Source organism: Castor canadensis, chromosome 1 (genome assembly GCF_047511655.1).
Source record: "Castor canadensis chromosome 1, mCasCan1.hap1v2, whole genome shotgun sequence".
Lineage (NCBI taxonomy): Eukaryota > Metazoa > Chordata > Mammalia > Rodentia > Castoridae > Castor > Castor canadensis.
Window position 1 is genome coordinate 44,652,516 of NC_133386.1, and position 12,637 is coordinate 44,665,152.

The 12,637-nt window shown below is 34.9% G+C and overlaps 1 protein-coding gene across 5 annotated transcripts in view; it reads left to right on the forward strand.

Annotated features, from left to right (window-relative positions):
- The window catches only part of Cep85l (centrosomal protein 85L), a 167,358-nt gene that overhangs the window by 114,088 nt on the left and 40,633 nt on the right, over nucleotides 1-12,637 (forward strand). For all 5 annotated transcript variants that reach the window (XR_012448789.1, XM_074075643.1, XM_074075646.1 and 2 more), the window contains exons 4-5: nucleotides 276-397; nucleotides 8,815-8,932. Coding sequence is in view for 4 of the 5 variants with exons in the window: in XM_074075643.1 (XP_073931744.1) it covers nucleotides 276-397; nucleotides 8,815-8,932 (240 nt within the window). In the remaining variant the exon portion in view is untranslated. The remainder of the gene's footprint in view (nucleotides 1-275; nucleotides 398-8,814; nucleotides 8,933-12,637) is intronic.

A 12,637-nucleotide genomic window follows, 5' to 3' on the forward strand; every position in this document is an offset into this window, starting at 1 on the left:
TTTGAACTTGGGGCCTTGTGCTTGCTGAGCAGGTAGTGCTCTACCATTTGAGCCACACCCCAGCCCATCAATTCTCTATTAGACTTGTACATTTACTTTGGATCTTGCTTGAAATTCTTATGTTATGCAGTATTCACAAATGATTACAGATAGTCTCTAAAAAATCAGAGATGTCTCTACTTTTTAATGAAAATAATTGCGAAAATATTAGATGTTGCATAAACATTCCCTCTAGACATTTATAGTATTCTAATTGTGTAAACATGTTTGTACAGGTTTTAACTGGATCATCTCGTCATCCTTATTCACCTTCTGGCTTTCAGGATTTCAGTAAGTGGGAATCAGTGCTGAAAATTAAAGAAGGACTTCTAAGGCAGAAAGAAATTGTAATTGATCGGTGAGTCTGTTTTTTAATTACTAAATATTTCAGGCATATCAAAATGCACATTAATGAAGCAAATGCCTTTGCATCCTCTACTTATAAATACATTGATGCCACGCGTCTGCTCCTCTCCAACCCCAGTCCTTTCATGACCTATCAGAATGAGAGCTGGTTTGTCTTTCTGTCTGATTTCCATCATCTTCATTCACTTTAATGTAACTCATTGTTTAGACTGTCCTCTGTTTTTTCTGCACATGTAGCAGGTTAACTGTAATGCTAACGTGCTGTCAGAGCCACAAAATGGTGTCTTTGTGGTATGTTTATATTTTTTTACCTTCAGAGTGTATCAAATTGGGAAACTACTTTAAAGTAGTGGTTTCCTTTAACTAATGAATGTTAGGTCTGAAGCCACATAAGCTATGAAAATAACGAATGTTTAGAATAACTTACAGTAAGAATTATGAAATCTTTGGAAATGTCCAAACTTTTTGATGTTTGAGTACCAAAGCTCTCAAAAAGCAGTTAATTTACAATTAATAGGCAGTCTCCTGATTATTCTGAACAGTAAACATTGACATATATTTGCTGTACATCATCTATATGTACTTTTGGGATAATGTGGTGCACATTTTGGTAATTGGAAATAGGTTGAGGAGGACTTTCCCTTAATGCTAATTATTGCTTATTTTTGTGTGCTTATATTGGATAAAGAGTAGATGTTTTAGTCTTGAAATTTAATCCTAATTCATTAGTTGAAGTTTCAAAAGGTTTTGTGTAGAAATTTAGCAATACCAAACAAGATCTATTGGAATATAAATGACTATAGATATCTGGACTTTCTTTTTCTCTACTGTGTTCCTAATACCTTGGACATATCCTAAGATGTCATATATGCTTAAAACTTGATTCTTCCATACCAGATAAATGAGTGACAATTGTAGAAGGTATTTTTAATTGATTTTAGGAAAAAGCTATTTAAAAATACGAACTGGTTAGTCATGGTGGCACAGGCTGTAATCCCAGAAGTTGAGAGCCTGAGGAAGGAGGATTGCCAGTTTGAGGCCAACACTAGCTACAGAGTGAGTTCCAAGGCCAGCCTGAGGTACACAATAGGAATCTATTTTAGGAATGAATGGAGGGAGGGAAGGAAGGAAAAGAGAGGGGAAGTGGGGAGGGGAGAGATGGAAAGGAGGTAAGAGAAGGTAGGAGAGGAGGGAAGGAAGAAGAGGAGGGGAGGGGAGGGGAAGAGGAGGGAAGGAAAGGAAAGGAGGAAGGAAGAAAATATTTCTAGATAAAATAAAAACATTAACATTTCTAGTATGGGTGAGTCTTACACACAAATAAATTATATCCTAGTTAGATATGTATTTGTAGCACTTACGATTTAATTTACTGTACATACTTGAAATTAAAACTTTTTTAAACAGACTAAAATTCAGAACTTATTAATATGGAACAATCAGAATCAGCTTTTATTATTGCTTAAATACTGTTTCATCAGGTATATCAATGGGAAATGCAGGTGGTTATTGATACACTCTTAAATTTTTTTAATCAATTGTGTATATATTGTAGAAGGAGGGATAATCAGAATAATAAGTTCTTCATTTGGCCAATTTTTCAACTAGGCTCCTCCATGCATCTATGGGAGTTGAATATCAGGTGGGGGCTGGTTGGCCTAGGATGGTTTCAGCCAAATGGCTTGGTTTTATTCCATGTAGTCTAACATTCTCCAGCAGGCTAACCTGTGTCTGTTCACCTTGTGGCTGGATGAGTTGTAAGTTAGGATGAAACATACAAAGGCTTAGGCTTAGAGGTGGCCACACATCACTTCCATTATGTTTTCTTGGTCACAAGTATAGTAGTAGACATTGCCTCTAGACTAAAGTAGGAACAGTAAAATCACATGGTACAGGGATGCCAATAATACAAGGAGGATAAGCATGGTGGGCATTTTTGTATTTTCTTCTTGGTTTTGCAAATTTATTATAGCATTTTTTATAATGATACATTTACTACTGTAAAAAGCAGTGGAAGAGAAACCAGCAGCCAGCAGCTTTTGCTTCTAAAGCAACATAACCAGCATTTCAAAAAAAAAAACACATGTACAAAATCTCTGTAATATATAGTACTTAAAATTTGAATTAAATATATAATATTTGGGGGGGCATAAATTAGACTAATGATGTTTAAAATGTTGATGATACTTGCAGACGCTATTTCAGGAATAGAATTGATAGGTTTAGCATCCAGTAGAATGGAACCCAAGGTAAGGATGCTCAGCTTTTTACTTTGGGGTATAGTTGATGTTGCCTTTCAAGTCACTTTACTAAAAATTATATGATGGATATTATTTTTGAAAATATCAAGGTAGCCACAATTACATGAGAAAAATGTGACTTTTCACTCTGCAAGTATTATTTGATAGCATGTGGCTAGATAATTAAGAATAATAACTTCCATGGTAACTGTGTTCTTAAATGTGCCTTATCTCTTGAAAAAGAATATATAGACTAATTTTAAGAAGAACTCAGAAAATCGGTAAGCCTGGTTTCTCATATTTATATATTTGCTGCTATATTTATGTGATTTTGAGTAAAGTTCTTGACTTTTTGATCCTTGCTCTACTTATCTGCCAAGGTAAAGGAGTTTTACCACATAAACAAAAATGAAGTTAGTTTGAGGATCACTGTACTAGGCAACTCCCTTCTTCCATTTTTATAGCATGAAGATTAAATGAATGAGTGTAATGTTAAAAACCTTAATATATTGCTTAAAGCATACTAGCCATCAGCAAAGTGAAAGTCACATACACATTCATGTTTAGTATTTATAACTATGTTTGCATGCATCTCTCCTAGATAGATTCTGAGCTCCCTCACAGAAGAGATCCTTGTCAGTTTCCTAGATCATAGTAGGTATTCACCATATCTTCATTCAGAGAAAGTAGACTCACTTAAATAGAAAAGAGGTCAAAGTTACTGATTTATCAGTGCTCTTATAATGGTTTACACTTTCAAATTGCTCAGCTTTTGCCATTGAGTTGATCAAATAAAGTATAAGAGTAAGTCAATGCACTTGAGACTGATCCACAGAGAGACCAGTATAACTCTTATGGAGACAACCAAATTAGTGCTATTAATAAATGAACTTGGTAGTGTAGAGAACTTTCATTTTGTCATGTTTACAATTTGTAGTATATGTATTTCTTACTTAATTATATGTAGAGGCAAACCACATTATTGTGCTAGGTAGGCACAAAACATTACTGTGGATGCCTTTTTATTAAATACATAATATCTTAATTCATCTGTTTTATGTAGAATTTATTAGAGTTTTTACTCTTTTGATTAACATGTTTTTATTCTTATTTTTTTTTTTAACCTTAATGATACTGGGGATTGACCTCAGGGCCTTGCGCATGCTAGGCAAGCACTCTACTGCCTAAGTCAAACCCCTCCCTAGTCCTATTTATTAGTGTATATTAACTATGCAGAGTAAAAGGTTTCATTGTTGTCTTTTCATGCGTGCATGTAATATACTTTGATCATATTCACCACCTCTGTCACTCTTGCTTATCCTTTCTCCCCCTTTTAGTTTTTACAATGTTAATGGATTTCATGATGACAGTTTCATACATGCATAAATGTTTACACACTCCTGGTCACTCACTCTTTCCTTGCTCCCCTCCACTTGTTTTCCCCACAAAAGTCCCTACTTTTATGTGCATAGCATTTTTTTAAGATCCACATATTTGCCTTCCTGAGTCTTGCTTATATTGCTTAACATGATGTTCTCTGTTCAGTTCCATGTTTCCTAGAAATGACATAATTTTATTTTTTATTACTGAATAAGACTCCATTGTATAAATATACCACGTTTTCTTTATCCAGGCATCTGTTGATGGACACCTAAGCTGATTCCTTAACTGGGCTATTGTGAATAGTGCTGTAGTAAACATGGGTGTGTAATATCTTTACAGTATGCTGACTTACTCCTTTGGGTATATGTCTAGGGTGATAGAACTATTTGATAGGTCTGTTTTTAGTTTTTTGAGGACCCTCTGTATGAATTTCCCTAGTACATCTTAGCTAACTTAGAGTCATACCAAAAGTGCAGAAGGGTTTCAAGGATTTCCTTTTCTCTGCATCCTCACCAGCATTTGTTGTTTGTTTTCCTTGATAACTATGATTGGTTTCAGATGCAATCTCAATGTCATTTTAATTTTTTATTTCATACATGGCTAAGGATATTGAGCATTTCTTCATGTATTTATTGACCATTTCAGTTTCCATTTATGATTATTAAGGAGTATTTGGTGATTCCTATATCTTTTTTTTTCCTATTGATCTGAGTACTATTTGTTCTTTTCTTTCTCCTTTGTTCATCTTAGGAGTTTGTTGGTTTAATGAGTTGAATGCTTCATTCTTTCCTCCTTCTCATTTATTCCTCTCATGAAATTTATTCTTTACTTAACTGTCATGTTCGTGACTATCTTTGTCAGCAGTGTATAGATTCCTTTTAAGTATCTTCTGCAGTGATAGCTAAGTTTTTGCTAAGTGGCAGGTCTTTATTTCTTCATAGGTTTTAAAAGATGTAATCTTGGTTGCCAGTTACTTACTTTAGAGCCCGAAATATATCATTCCATGTTTTCCTGGCTTTTACCATTTTTTCTGAGAGGTGAATGTAATGCTGATGAGTTTGCCTTTGTAAATAAGTTGCTGCTTTTCTGTTGCAGTTTTCAGTAGTCTTGGTGTTTTAGCCATAATGTGACATGGAGAGGTTCTTTTCTGGTTGTGGCTTTGGCATTCTAAATGCCTCCTGTAATTGCATCTTTCCGAATATTTAAAATTTTTCTAATGTATAATTTCATTCATGTTTTTTTAAGCCTTGTATTCCAGTTCCTTCTTCTACCCCATGAATTTTTAGGTTTGGTCTCTTGATCATATCACAAGAGTTCATGAAAGTTGTGGTAATACTTGTTTTTGTTGTTGTTTTATTTTTTTCTTTATTGCTATTTGTATGTAATATTTCCTCAATTTTGCTCTGATATTCTACTTCTGCTTGTTCTAGTCTCTTGTATTTTTCAATTTTATCTATTGAGTTTTTCATCTTCAAAATTTTCCCCTATCCCCAATCTCAACTTCCTTGCTGAATTTCCTATCCATATCCAACTTGACTTTTTCATCCAGGTCTTGAGTTGATTTCCTTACTTAATTCATCTGTTTGAATCTTCTTTGAGGTCACTGAACATTTCTTAAGTTAAATCTTTGAAATTTTTGTGCAGCATTTCAGGCATTTCCGTATGTTTTGATTTGGTGATTTAGGAGTTATGAGCTTTTGGAGGAGTCATATTATCTTGTTTTTTTCATATTTTTCGTGTTTCTAAGTTGTAAATTGACCATCCATTGGAATGCACATCCCTTCTGATTTTATTCAGAAGATTTGTTATTGAGCAGCTTTTGTGCAACTTTCTCTTGAAGCCCTATTCTAATACCATACAGAAGAAAACAAACCACTGTAACAGGAACAACACTGTTCAGGCCGCTGCTGCTTGTGGACTGAGGGCCAGGCCAGACAAGTGTCATTTGTCAACTTCAGGGCTACATTGACTTTAGAAGCTTCCCTTCTTTGCCTACCCAGAGCTGTTTTTGGCTCCGATGAATTTTGTAGCCCGTGGGCTTGGCAGCTTCCCACTCACTCCAGACCCCTCCAGTTTGTTCACCCATGGGCAGCAAGTATACAAGCCTATGTGTGTCCCCTGAGTGTATCAGAAAATGGGGAGAGCAGACAGATTGAGATCAGCACTGCACGGGGAAAATCAAGGGAACCAGCCTTCTACTTGCTGATCTCAGAACTTTCAGATCCTGCCTAGCAGTAAATCACCCTGTGGGAGGGAGGAGACTGGACAAATAGAGTGATCTTCTAAAGCTGGGCTTAGAGCTTTCAGTCCCACATGGCAACAAACCACACTCAGGAGGAAGGGCTCAGCCTAGGAGCTATCAGTCTCTGTGGTTATCTCTGTGGGACTTAGTATTACCCACTGCCCCCTTTAACAGCTTGGACTCTGTGCTTCCCAAACTTCTCAGCAGGTCTGTTTCTGCCTCTTCTCCCCATAACCCAGTCCTTGTGGTTATCTCCCAACGAGACACTATGGGAAGTTGTCCTCAGGTTACTTGTTTTTGTTCCTGTTTTCAGGGACCCAGGGTAGCTCAGTCTCAAACATTAGACTCTCTCTCAAGATGGCACCTGGCTTTCTGAGTTAGGGGAGTGACAACATGAATTTCTTCTCCGGTATTGTCTTGTCACTCAGGAGTCATCATGGATGGTCACACCAAATCCCTGCACTGGATTTAACCCTTATGAGAAATGTGGGCATATCTGTTGGCTAGGACTACCAGTCTGTTGTCACTGGGGCTGCTTGGCCTCACCTTGTAGTTCTGGCTTCTGCTCCCCCCAACCACCGGGAGTCAAGGTTGGAGCTGTGGAGCTTTTCTGTTTCTCTGGCTTTTCAGCTGTCCTATCACCTCTTTGTTAATTCTCAATGTTTTTCCTTTCTTTCTCTCCTTAGAGTGTAGTCTTTCGTTACCCTGGACTTTCTCATTAGAGTCACATGGAGGAAGCTTCTATTCTGCCATATTACCTCAGTGGTCTCATAATTAGAATTCTTAAAAGAGCCCTATCTATATATATCATGGTTATTAAAAGTATTTCAAACTCCACAGATTTAGTTAATTATAATAGATTATTTTTATTTCTTCATTTATTTTTGGAAGTACTTGGGTCTGTACTAAGGGCCTTGTACTTGCTTAGACAAATGCTCTACTACTTAAGCCACATCTCCTATTTACAACTCTCATGTAGATGAGATGACAGGCATGCATTACACTAGGCTCAGCTTATTGGCTGAGACGGAGTCATGCTAACTTTTTGTTGTTAGGCTCTTCTGTATGCTTTGCCTCGCCCTATCAGTTTCAGAATCAACTTGTCAGTTTCTACAAATATGCTGTAAGTCTCCATTGATTTAGGTGTTTTGTTTTCTTTCAGCAGTAGTTTATAGTTTTCAGCATACACATTTAGAACACCTTTTGATATATTTCTTCAGAAATATTTCTGGGTTTTGATATTACTGTAAATAGTATTTAAAAAATTTCCATGTCTCATGTTTGTTTCAAACATATAGAAATAAAAATAGCCTATAACTTTGGTAACCTCACTTATTAGTTATAGTAGGCTTTTTTTTCCCCTGTAAATTCAATATGATTTCCTACATAGATGGTCATAATGGATGTGATTAAGGGTAGTTTTACTTTGTTCTTGTTAACATGGATTCTCTTTATTTTTCTTGCCTTATTGAATTGTTAGAACTTCCAGTGCAAAGTTGAATAGATGTAGTGAGAGTGAGCATCTTTTCCCTTGTTCTTCATTTTCAGGAAAAAGTCCTCAGTCTCTCATCACAAGATATTATGTTAGCTGTAAGTTTTTTGTAGAAAGCATTTTTTAGATGTGAAAATTTCTTCTGTTTCTAAGTAGCTGATCAAATTTCAGATGTAAAACCTATTTCAAAATTCTTAAAATAGAGCTTACTTTGTCATGATGTATTTTCCTTTTTATGTATGTTTGGAATCAATTTTGTAACTTTTGTTAAGAATTTTTACATTTATATTTATAAAAGATATTCATTTGTGGTTTTTTTTTTCTTCGTGTCTCTATCTTATTTGGGTATTCATAATACTGTCCTCATAGGAAATATTGGGAAGTATTCCCTCATTGTGTTTTTGGTTTAGATGTTCTTGGTTATCTTTGGAATCTAGACCTAAGAAAAGCAGAATGACAGGTGTGTAAAATAGGGAGACTGTTCGAATATGGGCCCATCGGAAGGAGGAATGTCAAAAGGAGAAAGTGCATTGGGGGAGAATATGATAAAAAGTACTTCATATGCACATATGAGCATAGGATAAGAAAACCCATTCAAATTTTTTAAAGGGAGGGAGAGGAGATAAAGAGTAGTAGGGATGAATTTGATGAATGGAATGAATGTATGGAAATATAACAAAGAAACCTCTTTGTATAATTAATATATACTAATAACAAAAAGTAATAGCATTCCAGAGTAAGGGAATAAATTTATGACATTATGTAACATGCAAAAAGAAAGCGAAGCATGACTTTGTTAGAATTTAAGAAGAGTCTACAAAAGACTACCATCTATAAAATATAAGCAATACATGTAATTACTACAATATAAGTAAACACTGTAATTCCACATATTTCATGGAATTGTGGTTTGTGAAAAAATTCCTAGTATGTTATCTAAAATTGATGATACTTTTAAATGCTTATGTGAAATTATTATAAATTGAAAGTTCTGCTTATGTTGATTTCTAGAAAAGTATATTCTTTACAGTGTGAGCTCAATTCATGTTTTCTAGGCAGAAACAACAAATTACTCACCTACACGAGCGGATAAGGGATAATGAACTACGGGCGCAACATGCCATGTTAGGACGTTATGCAAATTGTGAAGATTCTTATGTGACAAGTTTGCAGGTAAGGCACAGAAGAGTTTGTAATTTTTGCTTAATAGTAAATCTTCTGTTAATAATAGGCTTAGGTTATAAAATTAGGGTATTTTAAATCAAAGTTTTGAATACATGGTATTTTCAGTGGTTCTTATTTATATGTGTGGTAGAAACTGCCCATCTACTGTCTTTTTTCTTTCCAGTTCATACCTCCTGCCACAGGAACTACTGTTGTCCATTTCCAGCTAGCCTTTTTGCCACAGAAACTACTGTTGTCCATTTCCAGCTAGCCTTACAGAGTTGATGCCTATCATAAGCAGATAAAAATGTATTTTACACCTATACATTTGTAAAAATCAGATTATATGCTTTGTTTAGCACCTTGTTTTTTCTGTTATATAAAATGCAATAATGGTTTCCGTACATTGGTTTATATACATAGATATAATGATATCTATGTATCATTACATAGATAGCACCACTTTGCTTTTACAGATATACAAGCTTCCATTTTGTAGAGATAGCATAATTTATCAAACCTGTCTCCCACTGACTAAAATTTGGGTTGTTTCCTATTTGGGACAATTATGAATAATGATGTGAAGAATAACTATATAAACATTATTTTGCTTATATTCAAGTATCTTTGTAAGTTAAATTTCCCAAAATGAAATTTGTTAGTGTTGTATGAGTTTGTAACTTTTATTGATATTGACAAACTGCCATCCAGGAGAACAGAGTATATAGATTCCCCCTTTCCCTGTCTGTAACTTCCAGGCATACTAACAGTGTGTCATCAAACTTTGGCAGTTTTGCTCTTCTAGTAGATTTATATTGATGGCAGGAAATGGGGGTCGTTATTTGCCTATGGCTTTAATACATATTTCTCTTTAAGACTATTGTTGGGCTTCCTTTTACATAATGAAAGCCCATTTCTTTTTCTGTAAATTGTCTTTTCATGTACTTAGACTATTTTTCTGTTAAGTTTTGGGCTTTTCCTTACTGTTCTTAGAAGCCCGTCATATGTTAAGTAAAAAGTAGCCTTTTATCTGAATTTGACTTAAAAACACTTTTCTCTAAATTTGTCATAATATTTTCTTTTTTTTGGATTATAAAAAATATTTTGGAATATCTCTATCCTTTTTGCTTTAATATTAATAATTAAATATCAGAAAGGTCATTAGCTATTATATATCTAATAATTGAGATAAAAGATGCTTTCCATTTATTCTTGGAGCAGTGATTAATCATAAAAATATTATGTCTACAAGTTTATAAAGTAGCAAATAGAGAATTATATTTAGTAGCAGTATTCCAAAATATGTTTTTCAAAATTTTATATATGTTTTGAGATGTGATCAAGAAGAATTTTGACTTATCCTAAAACAAAATTAGATATTTTGTTTTAGTTTTATATGTAGGTATTAGTGGTTTAAGAATATCTAGAACAGGATTGGAGGTGTGGCTCAAGTGATAGAGAGCTTATCTCACAAGTGTGAAGCCTTCTGGAACAAAATAATGGAGGTATATTTCTATTATAACATTTCATAATTTCTATTCATATAATATTTATTTTCTCTTGTACTTTTTTCTACCATAAACTTTCTCGATTTGTAATGAATATCTTATAAATTAAAGAGTTGCACCCTTACAAGTGAGCCCATGTAGGAAAACAGTTACTAAATATCCACTGTGCTAAACTCTGAGGTCACAAAAGTGATGAATTTCTTTCTTCATGGATCTCAGAACTTAGAGGGAGAGATCATATGAGAAGCCTTATCTATCATTCCTTCTAAATGCACTCATTATGTGTAAGGCAGTACGTAGGCTCTTGGCATAGAAACGTGGATAAGGTTAGATTTGTCCATAAAGAGAGTACAGTGCAATGGGAACACAGACATGGGATCTTGGGGCCTTAAAATTTGAATGGCCAAAAGGACTAATTTCTTCAATTATTAGTTTTCCTCTAAAGAGTTTTCATTAAGATTTATTTGTTTTTCTATATAAGCTTTAGAATTGGATTTCTTATTTATAAAGGGAAAAAGAACCCCCAAGAGCACTGTTGGTCTTTGTGTTGGGAGTAAAAGCAAGGCCTGATAAGTTTGTGGTGATGTATACTTCTATCTGTGGAATTTTTTTTTTCTCTTTTTTTTATTCTTAGATTTAAAAAAATAATCTGAAGTGTGATTTTTTTCCTTCATTGTATCTTCATATGTGTTATTTATAAATACTAAAGGCATTGGACATTAAAACCGGGAGGTATTGAAAAACAAATGATTAGATTTATTGAGGATAAGGTATCTGACATAGAGACTAAGGCTTGCTTTTCATACCAGTATATCAAAATGCTTCATTATCATATGATCTTATCTATAACTTTCATCATATAATAGCAAGGCTGAGTGGTACAGCACTGAGATGTATGATGTAGCTTTGGAAATGGTATTTTTTTTCTCTATAACTAGTATAATTTTCTTGGAGAACAGTGGTTTTAATAGAACCATTTTCTTCTTATAACTTTGTCTTTCTGACAAAATGTTTTCTTTGAATTATACAATTATTATATTACTGAAAGCATGTAAAAAATAGGTATCTGAAAGCTGAAGAAAAAATTTTGGCACAGTATCAGACCAGTAGATGGCTCTCCAAGTCAATCTGCAAGGTCAGATAAAACTATCTGGAAGGATATGGACAAGGGGTTGCTAAAATACTTGATTTTGAATTATGTGAAAAATTGAAATGTTGAAAAATTTTGATGAAAAATATCAGGACAGTTTATAAAGGGAGTACAAAGGTGCTCTTTTTTGCGAGATGCACTTCCTCCTTTTGTGAATTCAGATCTTGGCCAGCCATCTTGCCTCCTGTCCAACTGAAGGTAAACCCTCCATCACAGAGTTCTCCCTATATCATCTCAACACTTATCAGACATCCTGGATATCTGCTTTGATTAGTGGGATAACCACATTTTGACTGTGAGGGGCTTTTTTTGTTGTTGTTTTTGGTGGGACTGGGGTTTGAACTCAGAGCCTCATGTTTGCTAGGTATATACTCTGCCACTGTATTTTTGTGTTGGTTACTTCTTTTTATTGGTTTGGGGTGGTGTCGGCACTGGGGTTTGAACTCAGGGCCTCACACTTCATAGGCAGGTGCTCTACCACTTGAGCCACTTTGCCAGTTCTTATGTTGGTTATTTTTGAGATAGGGTGTCTCGAACTATTTGCCTGAGATGGCTTTGAACCATGAGTCTCCTGATCTCTGCCTCCCGAGTAGCTAGGATTATGAGTGTGAGCCACTGGCACCCTGCTCAGGTCTTACATTTTTGTGCAAGGCTGGCCTTGGATTGCAGTCCTCTTACTCCTCCTGTATAACTGGGACTGAAGTTACTCACTAACCATGCCCAAGGTTTATTTGTTGAGATAGGGTCTCTAACCTTTTGCCTGGGCTAACCTCTAACCACACTCTTCCTGATCTCTATCACCCAAGTAGACGGGATTATAGTAGTGAGCCATCATTCCTGGTTCCCCATTCATGTGATTTCTAACAAATTTATAATAATGATATGTGGCCGATATTTAGTAACACATTAAAATAATATCATGCATCATGGATATATCCACCATTTTGGTATTACACATAGTAGTTTTACTGTCACACTAAGAATCTTCTGCTCTTCCTGTTCAGCTCTCTCTTGGTAACCTCTGGCAATGAATGATCTTTTATTGTCTCCATACCT